At 36.2% G+C, this 27,821-nt stretch overlaps 1 protein-coding gene across 13 annotated transcripts in view; it reads left to right on the forward strand.

Moving 5' to 3' along the window:
• Positions 1-27,821, forward strand: part of EPHA5 (EPH receptor A5) — a 304,352-nt gene that overhangs the window by 15,092 nt on the left and 261,439 nt on the right. For all 13 annotated transcript variants that reach the window (XM_084889795.1, XM_084889801.1, XM_084889800.1 and 10 more), the window contains exon 2: positions 15,968-16,032. In XM_084889795.1, the coding sequence (XP_084745921.1) occupies positions 15,968-16,032 (65 nt within the window). The remainder of the gene's footprint in view (positions 1-15,967; positions 16,033-27,821) is intronic.

A 27,821-nucleotide genomic window follows, 5' to 3' on the forward strand; every position in this document is an offset into this window, starting at 1 on the left:
GAACCAGGTGTGTTTGATGCTGAAGCTCTTTGTTGTACCTATTGTGATAGAGATTATTTTTATATAAATGTACTTAGTATTATGATTTGTATTTTATTTGTGCATCCATCTTTCAAGGAAAGAATCATGCTTTATTACAAAAATTACATGCTTTATAAGAAAATCAATATAATACAAATATAAGCAAAGTATATGGGGGATATGGGAAACATATCAAGAAAAATCTCACTATCATCAATGCTAATGCTACAGAATAGAAAACTTAAGTATAAACTTTCTGTTACACAGCTTTCATTTCCTGGCAGAAAATCTGTCAGTTCATCAGGATAAAGCATTTTTCCCTGACTCTGGAGTTTGAAAGACACCAATTTCAGTGGTGTTTGTGTTATTGGACAATGTCCCAAACACAATAAATAATATTCTTAACAATTTTCAAGATATGCATAATTGATTTGTAATAATAGGTTCTTATGTAAGTTATTGTTGGAAGCCAAAGACATAATATTAGAAGTGGCTTTCAAACTTTTTTTTAAGCAGCAGAAACTCTCATTCAAAAGAAATGACTGTGGCAGCCCAATACCCGAAGCAGATAACAACAGAATTGTTGGGTTCCCTGTCCCTGTTTTACTTCCTCCTTCTCTTCCCCTCATCTGCTTGTGCCTCTGAGCCATGTCTTTAGAACCACAGGGGCCATCTTGAGCTCAGTGTGAAAACCACTGTGTACAAATGTAAAAGAAATGTTGTATAGGAGATCAGGGTGCTGTGATCCTGACTTTTAGCTTTCTAACAATCTCACTAAAACACTAATTATAATATGTGGTAAAGCTTAGTGTGAATCAATGGTGTCTAACCTAGAATTGCTCATCAGAGCCAACCTGCGAGATTTCACTCTCCACAGTTTTAGTTACCAGTGGTCACCACAGTTAGAAAGGTTAAATGAAAAATTCCAGATATAAACATTTCATGTGTTTAAAATTGCCCGGCTGTTCTGAGCAGTCTGATGAACTATCATGACATTCAGGTCTATCATTCCAGATGTGAATCATTTCTTTGTCCGGAGTGTCCAGGCTGTATACACTCATTAGTCACTTAGCTTCCAGCTTGGTTATCAGATGTACTGTAGAGTATTGCAGAGCTTGTGTTCAATTAACCCCATGTTACTTAACAATGTCACATCCATATAATTTTTATTACAGTATATTGTTATAATTTTTCTATTTTATTTTTCTACTAGTGCCCTGATGAATGGATTTGTGCACATTGAAAGGAAATTAATTAGAAGGTGGCGTGTGGGGTAGGAATGGGCGAGATGGGCCAGACACGCCCTGGAGCCAACCTCCTGTGGTCCCTCCCTGGCCAGCTGCACCTGGGGAGGTGCTGCAGATCCAAGGGCATATGCAGAGTGAGTGGGGTCCCTCCAGCTTGTGAGGTCCCTTGGCCTGGCTGGCAGGGGTTGGGTCAAAACCAGCTCTCTGACAGCTCCCAAGGGGTCTCAAATTGCAAGAGGGCAGTTCTCAGGTGACCCACCCCAGAATCAGGCTGGCTTGTTTCTGGTTCCAGTGTATGTCACCCAAGAACTGCTGCTGCCAAGTCACTGCAACTTGGCAGCTCCTGCTTTGAGCATCTGCCCTCCCCTGGTGGCCAGTGCACGCCATAGCAGCCAGTTGGATGATTGGATTGTCAGATTGTCACTTAGCCATATATATATTGTTAATTTCTTGCTGGGACTAATGTATAATTTAAACTTTATCATAATTCTGCATGTATAGGAAAAAGCAAAGTGTATACAGGGTTTGTTGTTAACCATGATTTCAGGCCTCCACTGGGGGTCTTGCAACATATTTCCAGAGATAGGAGGACTGCTATGCAATATCTGTACCCTCTTAGACTCAAATCAAATTTCATTAAAGCAACTTCTCTGGAAATCACTAATTTTAGAACCTGGGAATCTGTAATTTTAGAATATGCATAGATAATTCTAACCTTTGTCCCTGTTAAAGAACTCATACTTAGAGCTTTTCAAAGGGAAATCTGGGTCTGGGACTGGTGCCATTCTGAAACAGTGTCAGTACCAAAATAAGAGTTAGCTTTTCCAGAGTTTTATTATGATTTGACATTGTCCCAACAATCCAGTTGTGTGATAGGTAGATTCTCCTTCCTAAATAGGGCATAGACCAGTTCAGATGTTGTTTGACTCAAATTAAGTTTCTATAAAAGTCACTTGGGTGATGGGAACTCCTAAGATACAATCTCCTGGGCTCATCTAATACCCCATCTTTGCAGATTTTTGAATGGGACAGTGGGTTTACTTTTTTTTTTTTTTTAAAAAAAAAACACTGCCGGTGATTCTAATGCAAGAGATTTTAATGAAGGTGATAGAAAAACTACACTTAAAAAAAAAGCACTGAAAAAATATGGCACATATGTATGACTAACACTCAGAAAATGCTGTACAAATGTTTGCTATTAATCTCAAAAAGAATATGAAAATATGTTAAGGCTAACGATGATGTATATTATTATCAGATGATATTATGCAAAATAAGAAAATACAAGATGTTAGTGAATTGTTAAAGAAAATACCAAAGTGCAAAAAAAAAATTAACTATGATTTGATATATAATCAGTGATACAGCCATTGGTATCAGAGCTGATCCTCAAGGAGTATACTTTCATGAATAGTTCCCCTTTATATTCCTAAATTATAGTACATGCGTTTTGAATGTGTTCATATGTATCCTTATGTTCCAAATATAATCCAGGTAATTATATCCTAAGAGAGTTTGTCTCCAGGGATATCGAAGGATTATTTCACTGATAATATAAATTCAAACAACTGTCTACTCTTCGGCACATCTATTGGGAGGTTGGACAATCAGCAAGATACTTCCAGTTTATTCACTGGTTATCCCCCTGGGCCCGGAACACTTATTGCTACTTCAGCAGATGCTTAATAAATGCAATGCATGAACCCTGTTCATTGCAGATGTCACATTATATATATAGAACCAGAATAGATGTTAAGGCAGTGAGTTAGTCTTTTTCCTTAGTTTATATATTTATTATCTTATTACTTAATATTGGGTTCCAGGTTAAAAAAACAAAACAAAACAAAGCAAACAAACAAACAAAAAACCTGTCCAACAGTAATTTAAAATGTAGAGAATGTAGAGGCCATTTTAAAAATGTTTGAGCCAAAACCGGCTTAGTGGATAGGGCATCCGCCTGCGGGCTGAAAGGTCCCGGGTTCGATTCCGGTCAAGGGCATATACGTTGGTTCCGGGGACATCCCCAGTAGGAGGTGTGCAGGAGGCAGCTGATTGATGTTTCTAACTCCTCCCTATCTCTCTCCCTTCCTCTCTGTAAAAACTCAATAAAATATATTTAAAAAAAATGTTTGAGAAAGAAGTTTCAGAATTAGTTGTCTAATGAATTGGGCTTAAATGGTGTCAGCACAGAAATCATGATGACTTTCTTGCTTTACTCTCAAGTCTTGCCTCATGGTTGCAAGAAAGCCGGTGCATTTCCAAACATTACATTTAGTTCAGAACAAAAGAACAAGAACCAAGCATTATGCCAGCTTCACCCTTCCTTCAGCTAGGACAACAAAACTTTCTCAGAAACTGGAGAGCAGATTTCTGTTTATATCTCATTGGCCAGACCTATGTAACCAGGCCAGCGGACTCAATGGAGGCTAAGATAACAGAGACATGATTATCATTATTTTCTGAGGCCGGTCATGATCCATTGTCCAGTGCTGGGCACATTGCCACTCTGAGCACAAGTAAAATCCTGATAGCAAGGAAGGAAAAAGGATATGAGTAATTAATAGGCATAAAGCAGAATCTTCCACAATGCCACAGAAAATTGGAAGTATTTTTATTTTATTTTATTTATTTCCTTTTCATATTTTGCAAAAATAGATTAGTCAACTACGGAGGTTATATCTTTTCTAAAAATAGATTTTAGACACCAGGTTAAACTAGGCAAAAGGGACCACTACTAGATCATCAATCTTGTACCCTGTTAAAATATATAATTCATTGTATTTTAGTAGACTGACTTAAAAAATACTTTCCTGCTGTCATGAATGATTCTAGCTGTTTTGATATGGCTAATTAGAGCTGCGTACTAAAATATTTATGATCAGACACTTAAAATTTGGGATATAATATTTATTCGTACTTCTGTCTGTATTGCTGTATATTTTGACTAGTTTTTGATGACAAATCCTTATCCAAAGGTTTCTTGTAGTATTTTTTTCTATTTTCGATGACAAACACTCATTCACAAAGGATCATTATGTTGGGTTTACATCAGAATTAAGTTTACACAAGAATGAAGCTGCAAGCCTAACATGAGAATAATGATTCATGTTTGTTAGTAAAAAAAAAAAAAATTGGTTCATTTCTCATTTTACAAAAAGGGTTACTGGGCCACCCAATTGTTCCTTCATTTTCATAAATGTCATCGCCCTAAAACACAGACTCTGGATTTGTGCAAGCTTTTGTCTGTTTTGGTGCATGTTCAAATCTAATTATCATTTATCCTACCCTGAAGCCTGGAAAGCTAATAATTATGTCCTTAGTTTTGCAGTTTGATAGATTTAAATTAATCATTAGGGGTAATGAGAACCAGGGTGAGGATTCATTCAAAACAAAGAGTCAACTTTGTATACATTTTGCCATTCTATTTTTATGTGCTTCTTGACATCTAAGGACAAAGTATACTTTGGCAAATGTTTGCCTTGTTTTGCCCCAGTTAACATCCTTAGAGCATAATAAATAACAAAATAAGCTTATGAAAAGAGGATTCATCTTTGCAGGTTACCCTTTTGCTTTTCAGAATCTTGTAACTTACTTGAACATAGTTGGAAATTTGATACTAAACTGTGATCTCCCTGGAAAAACCTGCTTTGTTTAGATTAATATATCAAAACCAACCTGTCTGCTTTGTTTAGATTAATATATCTGAAAATTTAGCAGCAGTTAGGATGTCTTCATCTTATATACAGTACTATTATAACATTATGCTAGATATTTTTGTGACATACTATTAGGATATCATAGTATACTAATGTACTATAGTAGATGGTTTTGTAATATACTATTCACTATTCATTGACTTAATGAAACATTGATATATAGGAGTTACGAGTTTCAAAGGAATGAGCCTTTGGATTCAGCAAGTCCAAAATTGGAGCAAGTGTGGCATAGAAGCAGGACAAACAGCTCTGGAGTTAGATAGACTTGCATTTGCTAGTATTTATTTTTTTAAATATTTTTAGAGAGAGAATCATTGATTGGCTGCCTCTTGCACCCCCCCCTACCCCCCCCCCGGATTGAGCCTGCAAACTGGGCATGTGCCATGGACTGGAATTGAACCCAGGACCCTTCAGTTCACATTCCGACACTATATCCACCGATTCAAACCGGCCAGGGCAGATAGACTTGCATTTATTAGCAAGTATGTGTTTATTAGCTCTGGCACCTTGGACCACTGCCCTATTTAGCTTTTATCAGCTTCACTTTCCTTCTATGCAAAATGGAGAAAATAAAGGTTCATTGGTGGAATTAAGTTATATAATGTACATTGAGTACAGACTGTTAGTCTCAATCACTTATATTACAAATACGAGAACTGAGGTCTTCAAAGTTAAATCGCTTCTATTAGTTCACAGAGTACCAACCAGAACCATAGAAATAATGAGCATTCTCTGTACAGTGAGCCATTTGCAAAGTGAATTGTGAATAAGTACATTCATTTTAAGTGTGACATTTACCCTATTTTGTAAGGAATAGATTCGTATATGATCTATATGCATGATGGTGTGGAACTGAGCAGGTATTAAATGAGTGTATTCTATTATGTGGTGATTTTCAAGCGTGTTATTTCATCTATTGTTGACTTTTTTCTTTAGAATGAAATCACTGTGAAAGATTTGACAAGTTTTGTTACCACCCTTAACAAGGTAGCCACTGAAAACCATATGGTTTTGCTCTTTTCATGCCATGTGTCCTGTAAATGTAGTAGACTGCTCATTATTCATAATTTAGTTGTCAGTGTATTTCAGTGTTACCTTTGCCTAAACTCTTTGTATGGCTTAACCAATTGATAATAATTCTGAATTCCTTTTTGCCGTCTCCCCAAGTACACAATTTTAACAATTCAAAAATTTTAATAATATTCTGATTGACTTTTGCTTCCCTTGTAGTCATATGCTTCAGAGAATGAATATTCCTTCATAGTCATATGCTGCTTAACTTTCAATGAGTAGTGGCTAAAACTTCGTTGTTTATGAAGATGAAATATAACAATGAAAGGCAACAGTTGTTCTTCACAGTCAACAATTAAACATAATATATCTAGAGTCAGTTGGGAATGTCATTGGACTTCTGTAATTATAGTTTTGGAAATATCAAGGTATGATGGAAAGAGAACAGACTCTGGAATAAGAGAGACTGGAGGTTGATTTCAAATTCTGTCCCTTAGCAGTTTCAGCAGTTAGGATATCTTCCTCCGCAAATAATAACAAATCACTTCCCCACTGGATTAAGCAACAAAATTGATATTCCCCCCCCCCCCCGCCCCCAAACACACACATACAACACAAAATCCAAAGAGAGGCAAATTTCAAATTTAGATGGATTAGCAACTCTGTGATATAATGTGGATCTAGACACTTCTCATCCCTTCACTCTGCCAACCTTAATCTGTAGACTTTGCTTTGCTGCTGACTCTCCTTATTAGCTTTAGATGACTGTACCAGTCCCCCCAAAATACACCCATGCCCAGCAACTTCCAAGGCAATTCCCTTTTCTAAGTGTTTTCCTCTCAAAAACTACATTCCCTTGCAGATCACCTTCACAGTTCATTGGGCAGAGCTGAATCTATAGTAAGACCACATAATGGGAAATGAAATATGTTCAGTATTGCTTAACTGTGGAAAGAGAAGGAGGAAAAAGCCTGAATGAAACTGGAGAAGAAAATATAGACCAATGCCGGAAGGACCTATATTAAAAGCAATAAGACAGAATGACAAGGCTTGAAGCAGGGGAGGGATGTGACCATATTGGTGGCTTAGAAAGATCTTTCTGGATGCAGTATTTTGAAGAAATTGCCCCTCTACTGAGAAACCACTTATAAGAGTTTTCAAGTGAAAAATGATGGATAGGGTTTGGCTGGACTGCTTATGCTGTGGAATGAAACTGAGAAGGCATTGCAGAGAGTTATATATAAAATATAGTTACAATTGATGGGATTTGGTCACTGATTCAATGTAGGAATAGAACTGGTTGTTCTACTTGTAGATTTTTGGATAGAACAACTAGTTTTATGGCATGGCACTCATGAAATGGGAAGCGGGGTATTATTCTTGTAAGGAAAATATGTTTTGTTCATTTGGGGACAGGTTAAATATATAAGTTGGTAGAATTTTAGGAGAAAGAAATGGGCAAGATATATGGATTTAGAAGCTCATTAATATTTACATTACAACTAAAGACTTAGAAGTTCATGATGTCCTCTGCAGGGGATTTTACATGGGATATATGCTAATATCATCTTTGAAAACAACCAACCAGCCAACCAACCAACCAATCAGTTAACAAATAAAAAATAAATACACTATCCATTCTCCATCCTAAATAGCCTAATTCAATATGAATGATCTGGAGCCAAGGCATTTGTTGTTTCAAATGCCTAATCTTTTTTATTTTTCCTATGTCAAGTTCCAGTCAAGAATGTTGGTGTAGAGTGAGAAGTGAAGATAGTCTACAAATTAGAGTATGGATCAAGCCAAGGTTTGCAGAGTTGGTAGAGGAAGAATCGTTCATAATGGGAACAAGTAGCTAGAAGGATAGAAGAAAACCACAGAATTTATGTTGTCACTGAACAGAGATGGTGAGAGGGAGTGTTGTCCATGGGGATTATGACAACATGCTGCCAAAAGATGAGGCGATTAGGAACTCAGAGCTACACGATTAGCTTAAGCTCTCATAGTCAGACTCCTTGGTTATGAGCTTTACCTCAAGTAGCGTTCGGCATCCATGATTCATGTACAATTGAAGTAGATTCCTTTTTGATCAGCATTTAATTCATAGCCTTTTCCTTCTTGGGAGATAGGTGGCTGTGATCACAGTATCTAATGTCCAATCTCTAAGTGAGGGCTCATGTGCTCTCGTGAACGCTTCAGATATTGCTCTATACTTTCTTCTTCCCTTGATTTTTCTGCTGGGGCTCTGAATGGTATTGAAAACTGTCAGTGTTCTGTTGAATCTGCATTATGTTGAGATAATTAAATGAAAGAACATATACAAGTTGCCCAGTAGAGCAACTGACACATAGTATACACTAAGTTCCTTTCACCATATTCCTCCTCCTTCCTCCTCCTCCTCCTCCTCCTCCTCCTCCTCCTCCTCCTCCTCCTCCTCCTCCTCCTCCTCCTCCTCCTCCTCCTCCTCCTCCTCCTCCTCCTCCTCCTCCTCCTCCTCCTCTTCTTCTTCTTCTTCTTCTTCTTCTTCTTCTTCTTCTTCATGAAGTTTGTGGGCATGGTTTGCTCAGACTTGCAAAAGAAATAGATACTCTCCCATTCATTACCTGAGGAAAAGCTATTGGTTGTAGATTCTTGCCTTCAATAGAGGATGCCAGAAATCTACATAACGCCCCTAAACCTATAACATAGTTTTACCAAATTTACAAATTTAGTTCTCCAATGGGAAACACATGTACTCTTTCCCTGCACTCATTTTATCAACTGTTCTTTGTTCCCTGCAGCAGTTGTCAAATTATAAAATTTAGCCCACAAGCAAGAAATAACATCTGTGCTGAATGGGACCATGAAGAGAGGCTGGACAGCTGTGTATCTGGGGTTTATTTGCACAGATTAGTAAAATGTGTGCTGTAATTGAATCCAGTAGCTTTTTTGATATTGTTAAATAGAAATAAATAAGCAAGCATTCATCAAAATTGTACTATATGCAATGGGAATTTGAGTCAATGCCTTTAGAGAAAGAGCATGCCATGCTGTTTGCTTCTAATCCAAATTATCCTCTCTTCATGTTGTGGTGGAGATCCAACTAACATTATAACTGTTTGTTACTGCAAAGATTATGTGAAAAGCAGAAACAACATGAGTAAGAGTATGTTTCTGGCTCTCTATCTTCATGTCATCAAGGATCACAGATTTTCTCAAGGCTAGCTCCCTAACTGTGGTGGCAGCATTGAATGTCCTTGAGCCGTCTTTCAACTCTTCAAAGTCTTAAATACATTTATCCTGATATGTCACTTTCCTGGAAAATCCAGTAATTTTTTCCCCCCTGATCTTTGATACTGATATTAGCAAGATGTTAAGGAGGAAACAATGGCATAAAAATGATATACAGAAAGTTATGAATATTTGAAAATTATAGTAATTGAATACCATATTTGAATAATTAACTCAAACTAATCTTTAGTTGTTAGGAAATGGAAAGGTAAGGACTTAGGAGTCTTCTTATATATATTACATATTCCATTTTGCTTATTCTGTCTTTTCCTTACCAGCATTGAATTCTATCAAAACAAAAACAAAAATGAGTTAGCAACTCTCCGGCTTTCTTAAAGTAAGTTATTTAAGAACTTCTTTTTTCTATGTGTTCATAAAAGCATTAAAATGATTAGTGTATAGTAATAAAAAATAAAGCATACTTGAGATTACTTTGAATTAGTTTTATTATCTGTCATTTGGCTGGGCAGGCAATTAACTGATTTTACTTATTAAAAGTTCCTGTGTTCATGATTCTTTTTTCCTATATAATTTTAGGAAACTTATAACAGACTATATACTTATTGACCTCTGTAGAGTTATTTCTCCCGGAGAATCTATCTTCTTAATTACTGATGCAAATACTAACCAATATGCCCATACTCGTTGCAGTTACACAGTGACTTAAGTGAAATGATCCTTGAAGATTATTTCTCAATTTAATGGTATGACTTTATTTTAAAATATAAATAATAGAATAAAAAGATTTTTTCCCATAGAATTTCTGTTATCTAATTAATGTCTTCTAAAGTAACTGTGGTATCAAACATTTTATCTAATTAAATTCATTAGTGACTTCTCCTTGACAAGTTTTAATTAAGTTGTACAGGGAAGATCAATAGTCATTGAGTATTCATTGCATTTTACAACCAGCATATATACTGTTCAGAACAATTTAATTACTGTAATTGTTGCACGGACGATACTTAGTGACTGTTACTGTGGTAGAAGTCCAAGTACATCACTGCTTTTAAAATAAAATTTGTGTTGGCCATCTGCATGTTCTCTTGGAAGAAGTGTCTTTTCAGCTTTTTTTAGTTGAAAGGTTTGTGTGGAGTTTTTTTTTTTTGTTTTTTTTTTTGGTGTTGAGTTTTATAAGTTTTTTAAAAAAAAATAAATTTCAGATATTAAACCCTTATCAGCTATATCATTGGCAAATACATTCTCTCATTCTATGGGTTGTCTTTTCACTGTGTTGATGATTTCCTTTGATGTGCAAAAACATATGTCTAGCCAGTAGACATTTGTAAAGATGCTCAATGCCACTAATCATCAGAGAAATGCAAATTAAAACCACAATGAGATAACACATCACACCTATCAGAATGACTATCATCAATAAATCAACAAACAAGTGTTGTCTAGAATGTGGAGAAAAGGACACCGTTTTACACTGCTGGTGGAAATGCAGATTGGTGCAAAGTATTACGGAGTTTACTCATAGGACTTTAATTAAATTTAAAAAATGGAACTGCCTTATGACCCAGTAATTCCCCTTCTGAGAATCCATCTGAAGAAACCTGAAACACCAATTCAAAAGTATATATGCACCCCTAATGTTCTTTTAGTGTTACTTACAATAGCCAGGATTTGGAAGCAGCCTGAGTGCCCGTCAGTAGATGAGCGGATAAAGAAGCTGTGGCAGCCCTAGCTGGTTTGGCTCAGTGGGAGAGAGTCAGCCTGTGGACAGAACAGTCCAGGCTTGATTCTGCTCAAGGGCAGGTACCTTGGTTTCAGGCTCAGTCCCTGGCCCTGATTGGGGCTCATGCGGGAGGCAACCAATCAATGTGTTTCTCTCAGATGGATGTTTCTCTCTGTCTCTCCCACTCCCTCCACACTTTCTAAAAATATCAAAGGGGGGGTGGGGGGTGGGGAAGTTGTGGTGCATTTACATGACGGAATACTACTCAGTCACGATTACAAAGGAAGTCTTACCGTTTGTAACAGTATGGATGATCCTGGAGAGCATTATGCTAAGTGAAATAAGCCAGTCAGAGGAGGACCAGTACCATATGGTTTTACTTATATGTGGAATCTAATGAACAAAATAAACTAAGACATAAGACAGAAACAGACTCATAGATAAAGAGAACAGACTGACAGCTCTCAGAGGGGAAGGATTTGGAGGGCTGGGTGCAAAAGATGAAGGGATTGAGCAAAGAAAAAAAAAAACCTTGCAGACACAGACAACACTATGGTAGTTAGTAGAGGCAAAGGGGAATGGGGGAAGGTAAGAGAAAAGTGGGGATAAATGGTGATGGAAGGAGACTTAATTTGGAGTGGTAAACACAGTACAATATGCATATGATACATAATAGAATTGTACATTGCAACTTATAAATTTTTGTTAACCAAGGTCACCCCAACGAATTCAATAAAAATTAATAATAAATAAATAAATAAATGCATTTGGTAATGAAATTGAGCAATCAATTTCTGAAAATTTATATATGTCCTAAACTTCTGGTTTTATTAAGGAGCTTAAGTAGTGGGTGAAATGTAGGCAGCGATATCGGTGGCATGGTGCTCTTTCATGCATGCTATCATGAATATTGAGGAATTATCAGCACAGCACATACATGAGAACTTTGTTGGTTGTGTGAAAAAAAAAATGACAGGAGTTCGGTTGTAAAAATACTGTTTTCCTAAGTGAGACTTCAACAATATTTATTAGTTTTATTTTCTTAAATTGAGTAGTATTTTGATTCTTATGGAATACCTTCAAATATGCTAACATTTGTTAATGAAGATCACGATACTGATGTTCTATACAAAGATGTGTGAAACTAGAGGTTTCATAGTACTGCATCATAGGTAGGTGGCAAGGTTTGTCAACTCTGGCACTAGTGAAATTTGAGCCACACAATTCTTCCCTGGGAGTGAGGGAAGTTTTGCTGTGCATTAAGGGATGCTTAAGGGCATACCTGGCTTCTTCCCATGAGACGTCAGTGGCAAAATACTCCCCGACCCTTCAGTTTTAAAAATATATTATTAATGCCTAGCTCATATACAATATTATGTTAGTTTTAGATGTAAGCATAGCTTCATTATGTATCTTAAAAAGTTACCACCACCCCATCCTCCAGTTTTGAAAATCGAAGGCGTCTCCAGCCATTACCAGAGGTCCATGTTGAGAACCACTGCTATGTGCTCATACGGACATGCCCTCCAGATCTGCCCACAGACCAAGTGATTCATTCATAAGAAAAATGGCTATTAGCAGTTCCAAGCTTAGGCTAGGTTTCTAAGGAAATAATACAGTTCTGTGTATTTAGTGTTTTGGAGATAAGACTGGGTGCTAACTATTCAGTCTGAATACCTTACTGAGATGTAGGAAAGGGATGATCAGAGATGGCTTCCAGGAGAAGGTAGTTCCTGAAATGTGTTTTACAGGACAAATGAAGATTTAGCAATTCAGAAAGGGATCGAGACATTTGAGAGAGCGAAAGCAGCATGTGCAAAACTTGGATGTATAAGAAACCCCCTCCCCCACCCCATGTATATTGATATAGAGATTGGTATGGTCATCTGTAGATAAACAGTATGGTCATATATTGTTATATGGCATAATTTTAGTTATCTTCCTTGAGGCATCATACCCCATTCGCTCTATATTTTCATGGACAAAATTATAATATAAAAATCTGCAAGTAATCATTTAAAACATCTAATTCTCCCCCCAATTTCAAATTTAGTAATGGTATGCATTGTGAATTTTATGAAATCATCTATTTCCAAGAGGAAAGCAAATTTAGACAGTGGTGGGAAGTGACATACACATATTTCCTATAAACCTTCTAATCTTATCTGAAGAAAACCTTTTGACAAGATCAGCATATGAAAGATAATATACATCCCTATTGTGGTTATTTTTATGCATTTAATAATGTATTTCAATATTGCAGATTATCAGTAAATTGTATTAATAGCGAAGCTAATGTTTTCAGTTAATTCATTTAATTCCACACGCATATATTTTAGTCCAAAAAACAGTAAAAATAGTAATTTAGATTAAATTTCATTTAAGTGAGGGTAACTAAGGCTAATATATATATATATCTGGAATTCTGTTGGCAAAAATGAATATTTCAAGACCCACATGTTATTGAAAGGTCTACTGGAATGCTGTGTTTCTCATGGAGACTGGTTATGAATTCCTAGAATCCCTATGCACACAGTTTGCCACCATTATATTAAGTTCACTTGACTGCCAGCATAGTAAAAGGCCTTTAGTTTGCTGAACTGCTCAACTTTATCTAGTCTACACAGATATGCTGCTGCTCAGTATCAAAGGTGAACTAAAGGAATGATAAAGATGAATAAATATAATGGGTTAGGTTCTGCACTACCCTGGTACTTAGTCATGTCTAGACACAACCCTAAATGTCCTAGAAAAGCCCAAATGAGAACAAGGACATTTAAGGTTAACCTAGCTTTATTCCCGTGGAAATCAGAAAAGCCAACAACAGAATAAAAAGAAAAGAGTATGGATCTAATTGAAAAATTAGATTTAGTGGAGTGACTGGAGGATTTGCAAGGTCACTGGGAGGTGGAACAGATTTTTTTGTTTGTTTGTTCCTGTTTTAAACAGTTTTAAATTATGTCAATTTCAGTTAGATAAATCTCTTCTAAAAATAATTTCACAAATTATTTTATTATTCTCTAAAGCCAAGTTGATGGAAGTAGACTAAAGATGATACAACCGTTCTATAAGTATGAACTTTTATAGTTAAAGAACTCAGAACTTGAAGAAAATAGGCAAGTATAGTGAACATATACACACACACATATATAATATACATATGTGTGTGTATTGAATATATTTCTATTTTATAAAAATTAAAAAATTTGATTTATATTTATATTACTAATATTATAAAGTGTTAGCTTAATGTTTAAATATGTTTGATTTTATAAAATGATGGAAAATAAGAGTTAAATGCACCCTTTTTATATAGTGTGTAGAACATTTCTATTTAAATTATGATTTTCACTTCCTTGGTTATAATAATTCTGTTTTATATTCTCTTATAGAAATATTATAACAGCCTATTAACTATTATTCCTTTAGTATTCAGGCTTTACTCTTGCACATAGAATCATTTTTTAAATATATTTTTATTGCTTTCAGAGAGGAAGGGAGAGGAAGAGGGAGAGAGGAACATCAATGATGAGAGAGTATCATTGATCAGCTGCTTCTGCAGGCCCCACACTGGGGATTAAGCCCACAACCTGCATGTGCTCTGACTGAGAATTGAACCATGACCTCCTGGTTCATAGGTCAATGCTCAACCACTAAGCCACTTTGGTTGGGCAGAATCATTTTTTTTTTTTTTTTTTTAATTACTGGCATTTCAAGATATTTGCTCTTGATTTTAGTTTAAGTAAGCTCCATACCTCCAACTGGGATAACATAGTTGTTTTTCTTTTGGATCCACATGTCAGGCTCCTTTAAAGTGCTTCAGTTGCACTGAAACCGGTTTGGCTCAGTGGATAGAGCATTGGTCTGAGGACTGAAAGGTCCCAGGTTTGATTCCGGTCAAGGGCATGTACATTGGTTGTGGGCACATCCCCAGTAGGGGGTGAGCAGGAGGCAGCTGGTCAATGTTTCTCTCTCATCAATGTTTCTAGCTCTCTATCCCTCTCCTTCCTCTCTGTAAAAAGATCAATAAAATATATTAAAAAAAAAATAAAGTGCTTCAGCTGCATAGGGGGCCCATTTGGATTGGGCATAATAGGCTGGAAACCTAATGATCTGTGACCCAGGCTGAAAGCATTTTGACAACACAGTACTCTTTTAGCTAGTATAACTTGGGGGTGGTGGGGGGGGAAGCAGATGAACCTCCTGAAATATAGACATAGTGAGTGTGTGGGATGTGGATGCACATTGGTATAAATACTGTGGGTTTCCTTTTGCAATGATGACATTCAGACTTCCACCTGAGAGTCCCAAATATGTTAAGATATCTAGCCATGATTGATGTCTGTCTTTCAAAAAATGTAGCTGATAGGTCTGCAGGAAGCACACTGAAGGTTGTGGTCATATATACGTAGAAGATGGCTTGGCAATGCAGTGGCCTCATAACTATAACAACAACCCTGAGAGCTGCTATAGTTTCCTTGGCTTGGTTAAGGGTGTGTAGATTTATTTCTTAATTAAACTTGCAATTTGGATTACAGATTTCAGTTAATATCACAAAAATGTTACAAGCTTGGGGATAGTTTATTGCTGTTTAATGTAAATTATTTGTTAATTGCTTCGTAACAGCTTTCCGGAAGAAAATACAATACGTTCAGCTACAATTTTATGGCTGCTGCTTAATCCCAGGGCCTAGAGCTTGAAAAATCACTGCATGGTTTTTACTGTTTTCTGTGGATTTTCCATATTTTCTCTTTCTTAATTTAATTCTTCTTTATAGTTGTTTGACAAAAAAAAAAAACACTTAGGGTAATGACTTGTTTATATAATTTTGCTCTAAATGTTAATTCAAAATAACTTGTTTTCTTGTATTGAAATGCTTTCTTTAAATTATAACTCTTGCATTTATCATAGTGAATATTTAATCTAATTTCAGATATGTAGCAATATGCACTTTTAATAATACTGACAATAGTGATGCATTTTTGTGCACTTGACTCAGTTTTGTGTTCTTTCTCTTTCAGTGAATTTATTGGATTCACGTACTGTCATGGGGGACCTGGGATGGATTGCTTTTCCAAAAAATGGGGTAAGCCTTTATGAAATTTTCCTACAACTGAAGTAGACATCATGTTAAATGTCACATATGATTGAAAATCCACTGGACATATTTGTTGTTATGAGAGGAGGGATGTGTGGGTGAAAATGGGCCAAATCAGCTCTGTCATGAAAAGTAGGCAAATAGGGAAGGGGTTTCAATTACTAAATAACAAATATATGATTTTCCTCTCTAAGTATTTCCATGAAGAAATGTGAAGTTACCTTGAAAATTCAGATTAAAGCAACCAACAAACTTATAGAATTGATTTATCTTCAAAAATACAAGAATTGAAAAAAATAAAAAGGTTTGCTGCTGATTTGTCCTTAGCCTGTTTGAATAAGAAATATTGAATATTGAATAGGAAATGAAATCAATTCAAACACTGGGAACAATTTATTTTGTGTTTCTTCACTACATTAAGGAATGAAAATATTATAAGGGACTCCTTTAAATTTCAATGAGATTAAAAAATTCTGATTATTAGAAACTATCAGGGAGCACCTGGGATGGATTACTTTTATTAAGTCAGTAATCATTAAAAGGTTTTCTTTTAATTTTTACTTTATTCTTTATTGAAAATTTTCAGAAAAAAAAGTGTTTCATTGGAACATTTCTACAATAACAGTTGTATTTGTTAGTAAGTTATTTTACTGGTGTAAACTAAAAATAAAGTCTTTGGCTGTGATCTGGTGGCTAGGTTGGTTGGAGTGTTGTCCCATACACCAAAGAGTTATGGGTTCTATTCTTCTTCAGGATGTGGGGTCAAACCCTGTCATGGTACCTATGATAGGGAGGCAACCAATCAATGTTTTGCTTGTATGTTGATGTTTCCCTCTCTTTCCCTTCCTCTCTCTTAAAAACAAGACAACAAAATAAATAAAGAAAAAAAGAAACATCCTTGGTTGAGGATTTTTAAAAAAGTCTTTTGGGTGAAAATTAAACAATTTTCTAACCTTGTGCATATTAATGTATTTATGATACTAATGATCTTAATAAATATATTACATTTAAAAAGTATTTAATAGCTATTACAAGATGGGAAATGAAGTCATAAGTAAAATGTTGTGACATAAAATCATTATATTACACAGGAAGTATTAACTCAATTATAATAGAAAGATAAAACATGTCATTAAAATGATTGGAAAAAGCCAATTTCTAATACAAAGAGATTGTATATTTTTAAGGAAATCAATGGCACAGAAATCACATACAAAACTCAGTAAATTTCTCCCAAAATTTCTAGGTGCAAAAGGCAATACAACATCAGATTTACTCCTAATGTTAAACCTTTTCTGAATAACTCTGGAATGGAAATAGGAGAAATACAAAACTAGATTCAAAGAGAATATTTTCTCAGACTTCTCAAAATTTAATTTCAACCCAACATATTATCCATATTATCAGATAGGGCAATTTAGAATATTTTTTTTGTTTGGATAACTTATTTTGTTTTATTTATGAAATGAAGTAGAAAATGTGAGTTATAGTTTTGCATAAAGATTAAATAAGGGTGATTGAATATAGAGCTTGGCACAGTGTTGGCACTCAGTAAACATGCTTTCTTTGGTCTTTATTTGGGAGTTAGCATGTTTTGTTGAACTTATTGAGGTTACATTGGTAAATAAGGTTATATAGGTGTAAAGTGTACAATTCTACAATCCATCATCTGTATACTGTATTGTGCACTCATTACCCCAGGTCATGTTTCTTTCCATCACATTTATCCCCACTTACCCTCTCCTGTCTCTCCCCACCTCCATTTCCCTGTGGTAATGATCATACTGTTGTATGTTGATGGTCATTTCCATAGGGAAATGGGGGTGAGGTTAGGAGGGTTTTTGTTTTTTTTTTCTTTTCTTTTTTTTAATATATTTTATTGATTTTTTTACAGAGAGAAAGAGAGAGGGATAGAGAGTTAGAAACATCAATGAGAGAGAATCATCGATCAGCTGCCTCTTGCACACTCCCCACTGGGGATGTGCCCGCAACCAAGGTACATGCCCTTGACCTGAATTGAACCTGAGACCTTTCAGTCTGCAGGCCAACGCTCTATCCACTGAGCCAAACCGGTTTCGGCTGTTTTGTTTTTCTTAATCCCTTCACCTTTGACCTTCTATTGCATTTCTATCTCATACTGAGATCCACCCACTAGCCCATCAGGTTTTTTGTTTGTTTGTTAGTTTTATCTATAAGTATATTTACATGAATTCATTGTCAGCAGCTAAAGATTGGGAGAGTTCATATAAAGTGGATTTCCAGCTTTTCTGTTTAGTTGGAAGTTTCAGAAAACGAGAGTTAGCAGCCTGTTATAATCTCCACAGCCCAGAGCTGAGAAAAGGCTGCTTTCTAAGAGAGTAAGCATTTTCTCCTGTTTGATTCAATTTCTGCCTGATGCTCTTCACCCATTTAAGCTGCAGTCTGTAATGTTGGCAAATTTGTGGAGTCAATTTTTAGTATTTTACATGCATCAGGATTTTCTTTTGTTTTAGGAGGGACTTTTTAAAAATTTCCACTTATGTTACATAGTGAGATAGATTCTATTTTTTATTTCTGTTGTTTTGACTACTTCACCTGAGTTAAGACACATCATTTAAATTTGGGCTTTAGCATGTGCTTTTTAACCATAATAGATGAGATTGTGTGTGCGTGTGTATGTGTGCGTGCACATGCGTGTGTGTGTGCACACATGTGTGCCTACCTCATGGTAAGAAGTTGAACTCTACTCTTTTTTTTTTTTAAATTCTGGAAATATCTAAAATTATTATGTCACAACAAAGTTTACTTTTATGCAAATTTAGGTTATTTATTCCTTTAAAAAATATCTATCAGGCACTTGGTATGAGCCAGTTTCTGTTCCAGGCACTGGAGTGACAACAGTGAAGAAAACAAACAAAATTTACTGACATTCTGGAACTAGAGGCAGCATTATTTTGAAAATGAGTAATCATAATGTTAGAGCAACGTGGTAGATAAAGTTCTTTGTAGGCCTTTTTTCTCTTTATACCAGAGCAGTGGTTCTCAACCTTTCTAATGCCTCCACCCTTTAATACAGTTCCTCATGTTGTGGTGACCCCCAACCATAAAATTATTTTCGTTGCTACTTCATAACTGTAATTTTGCTACTGTTATGAATCGTAATGTAAATATCTGTGTTTTCCGATGGTCTTAGGCTCTACAGCAGCGGTTCTCAACCTGTTGGCAGGGTCGCCTAAGACCATCGGAAAACACAGATATTTACATTACGATTCATAACAGTAGCAAAATTACAGTTATGAAGTAGCAACGAAAATAATTTTATGGTTGGTGGTCACCACAACATGAGGAACTGTATTAAAGGGCCGAGGCATTAGAAAGGTTGAGAGCCACTGTACTAGAGGCTAGGATGAAATTCATGCATTCAGGGAGAGAAGGGTCCCTCAGCCCAGCCTGCACCCTCTTGCAGTCAGGGAGCCCTTGTGGGGATGTACGACTGACATTTAGGCCCGTTCCCCTGGGTGAGTGGGCCTAAGTCATCAGTAGGACATCCTTAAAGCTGTCATGGAGGTGGGAGAGGCTTCCACCACTGCCATTGGCTTGCCAGCCATGAGCCCGGCTCAGGGCTTCTGGCTGAGTGGCACTTCCCTGTGGGAAAGCACTGACCACCAGGGGCCAGCTTATGCATTGAGTATCTGCCCCCTGGTAGCCAGTGCACATCATAGTGACAGGATGTTCTGCTGTTCAGCCGATTTGCATATTAGCCTTTTATTATATAGGATGTACAAAAGTGGCAGAGAGGAGATAGTGTTTATTCAAAGTCACTCAGGTAGTCTGTGACACAATTGGAAAGAGCACATGTACTCTCTTGTATTTGGCACATGGTGTGTCCTATCACTGTTTCTCGTTATCTTGCAATGAAAAACAATGCTTTCTCATGTACAGTAATACCAATGAGTACTAATCATGACAATGTAAAAAGAGAAACTTCATATTGTTTTTGTAGAAGAGGAAAAGGAGGCTCTGTAAGGGTGACTTGCCCAAGGTTGTGCAGATGGTAAGAGGCTGAGTCCATTTCAAACCCAGGACTTGCAGGATGCTGGTTATTTTAAACTAGAGGAGAGCTCCTCTGAATGGATAGGTCTCCAGAGATATGACCAGGTTCTGGAATGTTCCCAGATTTCTGGTTTACATAAAAGAGGAATTGGTGTAGAAGAGAAATTCACCCCCAAGAAAGTTTTCAAAGAGCCAGAATGGGTCTCATTCTATTCATTGCTAGATCATTAATATTTGAAAGAAATATATAGCACATACATGCTCCAAAATATGTTACAATTCTTATAGTGCATGTATATATTAACTAACTATACAATTAGGTAAATGATTGACAAATAAATAATTACAAGGACGAACTGACACCATGCTATATCTAATTTTTGTGACCTCTATGCATCTCAGCTTTCCTATCTGTTAAGTGAGATGGATGACTATTATATCATCTATCCAGTATTGTTGTTTTTAGGATAAAATAAGAAAATGAATTTGAATGCACCATGTGATTCTTACACCACTAAAGACATAAGAAAAGATGATGATTGATTAAAAAAAAAATAGCTGCTTCTATATTTCTGTTCCCAAATATAGCCAGAAACCAACATTTTGGTAGTTAAAAGTAACAATCACTCAGCTATGTCTTCAGCATTTGACTATTACACAAAATAAGTAGACTTTGAGAGATTTCATACCTTGAACTTCCAAATGTGGGACTAGATTCTCTAATCTCACTTTGCATGAAATTGAGAAGAGGATTGTAAATATTTTTTCTTTTTCTTTTTTTTTGGCATAACTTGTCTTTAATTTTAAACAGTAACAAAGACAAGCAAAACATAGACTAATGCCTTGAAACTTGATGTAAAATATGCATGGTTACCCTCAGTTCTTAATTTCCCTATTTATTTGAGTAAATATTTTTTTCCCCTTCAGAGCACCTTTTAAAAATAATTTATATGGAAGTTCTCAAACTTTTCCAGCCTCAGCTCAATAGGACATGATTTTAACAGTGATCGTGACTCTGAAGAAAGGACTAAATACTCAAAAAAGAGGCATTGAGATTCCATTGATTTTTGTGGAGGACTCTATTGTTGTCTATTTTTTATGTTTCATATAAGATTTCACTTTAAAAGAATCATAAATTTTGGAGCCATACTTCTTAAATTAACAGGCTTTAGTTTTTAGAGACATTTTAGCTTTATAGAATAATGAGCCTTGAGTATGAAGAATTCCTATATACCACCTGAATACACTCCTCACGCTGTTTTCACTATTATTAACATATTGTAGCAGTGCAACACAGTTATTATGATGGAAAAACCAATATGGATACTTTGGTTTAATTAAATGCCTTAATTTATATAAGAGTTCTCTTTCTGTTGTACATTCTTATTATTGCAGCATAATACAGAACAGTTTGATGGCCTTAAAATCTCATATGGCCCACCTATTTAACCCTTGCCTCCTTTCTCCCTCCTTCCTCCCTATCCCTGGCAAATACTGAGCTTTTTATCTGCTTTTTCCCCCCCGCTTCCAGAACATCAGATAGTTGTAATTACTTATTAGCCTTTTAAGATTGGCTTCCTTCATGTAGCAGCAGGCATTTAAGGTTCCTCTATATCTTTTTGTTTGTTTAATAGAGCATATATATTTGTCATAGACTATCTCTCTATTTTTTATACCCTATTGTGGGATTTTTGAAAGTAGCACTATTCCATAACCATAAACACTCTATTTCTGCAGTTCTCTACTTTCCTATTAATAATTGTTTAGTAGCAAATTCCATGTCTAGACTTTAGAAAAGATAAGTAAACCTGTAAGGTCATAAGTATTTTCCTTAAAGGTAAAACTTACCTGGCATGTAAATCCCATTTCAATTATGAAAGTTTTTAGAACAGATGAACAAACCTCATAGCAATGCATTAGTTTGAATTTTGATAGAATCATCTGCCTGAATAAAGGTAGACCCAATAGGCTTTTTCTGAAATAAGTATTTTCTCACTTAGACGTTCCTCTTTTCCCCCCTCCCATTAAACTGTCAATCTCTTTTTCCATAGCTCTACTCACCTATTTGTTCACACCCTGAACATGTGTTTTGCTTCCTTCTAATTCCATTAGAGTTATTCCAGTCATCATGTGGAACATTTAATATTGATTAATCTATATAGTCTAAGCATGGATATAAACAGCCTTGTTTCCTGGACATTTTTATCAAGTGCTTTCCAGGCTTCTTCTTAAGAGAATAAAATTCATGGTTATGGTTTTGTTAGGAGCAGATTATGTTCTTAGGTTTCAGAAATTCTGCTATTGCTCTTCTCCCCCCCCCCCCCCCCCCCAATTGGTTGTTACAAATGATCACAAGATAAATCTGCCTCCTTTGCTTTGGTAGAAGCGGCCTTTTCCCAACTGAGTTCTCTGTATTTCCTGTAGCACGCAATGGGCTGGCCACCACCCTCCCCTGGGCATCGCCTAAGAGTTGTATTGCTAGTTCTGCTTTTATTTTTGCTCTATTACCTTTGTCGAGCCGTAGAGGATAAATATTATTTTGAGATACCTTATTATGCTGGTCTTAGGCTATTGGAATCACTCATGATAACTTATTCATTTGAGAGATATTCCAATATTGACTTAAAACATATTTGTACTAAAATGGAGACAGAGTAAGTAACCTGCTTTCTGCCCTGGGGGTGGAGAAAGAACAAGCAATAGTTCCGCATAGGAGATATTTGAAAACAGGAGCTGATGGAGCTTCTTGCTTTATTGTCACTTTGTTCTATTTTATGATTTCTTTGAGACAGAGAACCTGTGGATTCATTTTGAAGTAGAAAATAACTCAGGTTTAGATTATTCAACATGGACTGTGAGGACATGATGTGGGCTCTCTTGAATTCAGAAAGATAACCGGGATGTTCTTCCTATTACTTTTATTGGTCAGATTTTGACCAAAGTGTGCGTGGAAGTTTTGTATATGGTTCTTTCTTCCCAAAATTAAAGGAGAACTTTTCGAACTCTGCTGATTTCGAGTTTTGGGCTGATTTCGAGTTTTGGTTGTGATCATGCTGAGTTCTGCCAGAACCTTCTTTTGACTTTACTTTCTGTTGAAGGAGAGGAAAGATAATGACAAACATTGAGGCCCACACTGAGCAGGGAGAGGCTAATAAAGATTAAAGTAATGCTGAAGTGGGTAAAAAAAGAACATCTTAGGGGATATAGAAAAGCTTTTTATTTGGACAGTGATAGAAAATTATTCTAAAGGGGATGGGTATTATACTATATAATGCAAATGCCAGTATAATGAAGAACAATTCTGCTCCCAAGAAGCTTTGTATTCATTATTTTTTAGAAAAACAAAAAGCACACACAACCCGTGAGGTAATTAAGATAAATAATTTAAGGAATTCAAGGTAGTCATTAAGCATACACTGAAGTTTAGAACAAGAACAAGTTTGCATTTACATTTTCTACATGCAAACTTAGCAATTATGAAGAAAGTTCTTTAACATATCGGGCTTTGCTTTGGCATATGAGACAGATGTTGTATCTTTTCTTTTATATTTGCAATAATATTGAATGACTTAGCAATAGTCACAGTGTATTCCTACAGAGTAGGATTGAGATATGCAAGTGCTATTTATTACTCTATTTATATATTCAAAGTCACTAAAAAATAATCCTTTTAAAACACTTTCCCGACATTGTAGGGAAACTTACTAATGTGAACTGGAGAATGACCTTTACCCATGAATCCTCTGTTAATCCTTTCTCCTTACCTAACTGCAATTGAGTTACTCAAGGCTCCATCCTTCAGGTGGCAATTTCAGTTCTAGTCCTTTAGAAAAGCATGGCTCTAGGACTGACTCTGTTTCCCTGGGCAGAAGATCATACTGCTTTTCCCCTCCATCCTTATCACTGCCTACTTTCCCCCACCAGCTTGCAAGGTGTACAGCCATGTTATTCCTTTTCATCACCTTCTCTAGCTTTCCGCACAAACACTTGATTCTTACGATCTGTTCCTTTTTTAATGGCTTTTCCTCATTGGTCCATATGAGTAACAGGGAATGTAAATGTGAACTAAGAGTCATATGCAAGTTACTGTCACCAAAGAGTCAGATACCAGTTACTGTCACCTCGTCTGTCATGTGCCACACCTGTGTATACACGGGTATCAAACGACCATTTCCCAAATGATACCCACCTGTTTCATGTTGGTTTCTAATATTTCCCTCTTTCTCATTAAATATATGGGGATTTCTGGGTCTCTGTCTAGATCAGTGGTCGGCAAACCGCGGCTCGCGAGTCTCATGTGGCTCTTTGGCCCCTTGAGTGTGGCTCTTCCACAAAATACCACGGCCTGGGCGAGTCTATTTTGAAGAAGTGGCATTAGAAAAAAATTAAGTTTAAAAATTTAAACTCTCAAAAGAAATTTCAATTGTTGTACTGTTGATATTTGGCTCTGTTGACTAATGATTTTGCCGACCACTGGTCTAGATGTTTATCTGCCAAATGATATAGTCCATGTGAAATATGGGCCTAAAATCCTTTTCCTTCAAAAAAATATTCTCTGCTCTCCAAGTTATATTCACCAGTTTCCATATGTGAATGTAATGATTTTTTTTAAACACTCATCTTTCCATTAATTAATGAAGATGTTAAATAAAAATGGACCTAGCAGAGGTCCCCATGGCCAAACACCAGGTCTTTTTTCTGAGTGATTTGATTGCTCTTTATCATGATGTGTGTGTGTGTGTGTGTGTTTTAGCTCGACTCATTTCTCAGCTGTTTTCAATTCCTGTGACAGTGCTTCCAAGCAAGTCTATTTGAATTAATTTTGCTAGCAAAATGCTTTATGGTTCTGAGTACATAATCCCCCTCTCCCACAGAGAAAAAATATATACTGTAATCATTCAGCATTCCTATTGATTATTTCCATTAAAGGCAGCAGGGGGAGAGAGATTGCTCAAGACTCCTCTGTGTTTGAGGGTTTTTTTTGGAGGATTTTGCTTTTCATTGCCTATTCTCTATCTTTATTTTATGCCGCTCAGTGCTCAGTGTTTGCATTAAGGCCAAAAGTGATGGTCCAAACTGCTGAGCCTGAACTTTCTGTCCTCAGGAGCTTTGTTGTTTTCATTGTTGTGATCTCAGAGCCCAGCACTCTTTACCCCAAATGACTTGATTTCTCTGTCTTCATTCCCCAATTTCTACCTCGAGTGTTTATCACAAATTAGTTGAAATACTCCACCTCTCACTCTCCATATACTCTATCTTAATGCCACCCATTTTTTAAGGCCCAGTTGAAGTTATACAACATGAAACCTTTCATTACCGTCCAGAAGGGTGACCCCTTCCTAGGCTGAATTGCTATAGCATTTACTGTGTATTGAACACACTGACAATTCGATATGTGTAGTATTACCTATTGTTTCTGTGAACACTGAGAGCTTCTCTAATGTAAAGACCTTTTATCTTTGGTGTGAGCATGCTGCTCTATGCCTCAACTATGAATTCACATGACTGATGGTGACATAATTATGCATCTATATTTTTAGGAAGTGGTGGCTGCTGGATCCAAAGACTACACAGCTTTGGCTAAAAAATAGAATAGTGAAAAACACATCAAAGTTCAGATGTAAAGGTTACCATTCATTTGGTGTCATGTAAGTCTGAGTCAAGAACACTATACTTATACAATTTATTTTACCAAAACACTATTACATGTTTAGCGCTGAGATTACATTGAGAACAGGACACAGTTCCTGTGCGCCACTATTCAAGTAGATATATTTTGAACAATGTCCCTTAGATCTATAGAGTATACAGCCTGTACAAACATATACACAATTCTCCGGGCCTCTCTCTATTGAGCTCAATCCAGATTCCTAATTTTCATAGACATTTGCCTCCTTAGGCAAACCACGTGTGGTTACTATGGAGGATTTGAAAGCAGCTACTCCAGTTCAAACTTTGGTTTCACTCCTTACTGCATAAAGTGTAGCATTTAGTTATAAATAAATCTATAACTAATGTGTAATAATACTACCAGTACACAAATTTCATATAAGGGTTTGAATAATATAATGAGGCAATGTTTAGCATAATGCCTGGCTGCAGTGGTTGACAAACTCATTAATCAACAGAGCCAAATATCAATAGACAGCGATTGAAATTTCTTTTGAGAGCCAAATTTTTTAAACTTAAACTTCTTTAACTCCACTTCAAAATAGATTCGCCCAGACCATGATATTTTGTGGAAGAGACACCCTCAAGGGACCATAGAGCCACCTGTGGCTCGTGAGCCATGGTTTGCCGACCACCAAACTAAGGCATCATTGTGATATTGCTATTATTTTTTGTCTTAGTTTTTGTTCTCAATTTTATTTCCCCGAAGAGGTACATTGTGAGCATGATAGTCACATAAGGTCATTATGTCTTGACCATTATCTTATTCTCTTCAGTATATTTGAACTAAATTGTAGTTGAAACTTAAAGATGTGAAAATAGCCCTGGCTGGTGTGGCTCAGTTGGTTGGGCATCTTCCTGTGCCCTAAGGAATTGCAGGTTCTGTTTTTGGTCAGGGCACATGCCTACGTTTCCCACTGGATCCCCAGTCGGGGCATGCAGGAGGCAGCTGTTCATTGTTTCCTTCTCCCTTCTTCTTATTCTAAATTCAATAAAAAATATTTTAAAAAAATATTCACTTGTTAAATAAAGCATCTAAATTAAAAAAAAAAGAGACTTGAAAGGTTTTACTAAGTCACATGGCATTTTATTTTTAGTACATGTGTAAAGTTTCCTAAAACAATTGTTTTTCACAATTAATGAACAATTAAAATCACACATTTCAATTTGTGAATCACAATTCACAAATCAAAGCAGGAATGCACACTAATGGTAACAAGAAGGAAAAATTCACAGTGAAGGAAGGAAACAATTATCAAAATCAGAGTGACTTATAATTTTGTAGATTGGTGGGTGCTATGGATTTTGTGCCCCCACCAAAATGTATATGTTGAAATCCAAATGCTCAATGTGATGGTATTAGATGGGGCCTTTGGGAGATGCTTAGGTCATGAGAGTAGAGTCCTCCGGCATGGACTTAGTGCCCTTAAAAAAAGAGGCTCCAGAGAGAGCTAGCTGGCCTTCTTCGGCTATATGAGGAGATAATGAGAAGTCTGTGACCTGGAAGAGAGCCCTCACCCAACCATACTGACACCCTGACCTCAAAATCTCACCCTCCAGAGCTGTGAGGCAGACATTTCTACTATTTATATCTATTGCTACCCAGTCTAGGGTGTTTTTATAATAGCTTAAACATAGTAGAGGAGTTGGCTTACAGAAATCAATGATAACCCTCTAAATACTATTTTGTATACATATCTTTAACATAGAACAGTACAATGGTGGTCAAATACTGAATAAATATTTTTTATATTCAAAACAGATTGTTTTTCTGCATTTTCTCTTAAATAAGGTCTGGGGAAATATATCATTGAAAAATTATTAAAATAGAATGCTATGATTACAGGGATAGTTACCAAGGGGTGTTAGAACTTCATGGGTTGTCCAGATAACTGAAGCTGATTTAGTTGTGTTTTTTGTTTTGCTTTGTTTGTCTGTTTGTTGTTATTGTGTTGGTCAAATTTTAATTGTTTTCAAGTAACAAACTCTCTTCAGCTAGCTTAAGAGAGAATGGAACTTATGGTTAACTCAAAGAACACAAGGTCTATTGATTTTTTGAAATAACGAAACCAAGG

Source organism: Pipistrellus hanaki, assembly GCF_964339955.1.
Source record: "Pipistrellus hanaki genome assembly, chromosome: 1".
NCBI lineage: Eukaryota > Metazoa > Chordata > Mammalia > Chiroptera > Vespertilionidae > Pipistrellus > Pipistrellus hanaki.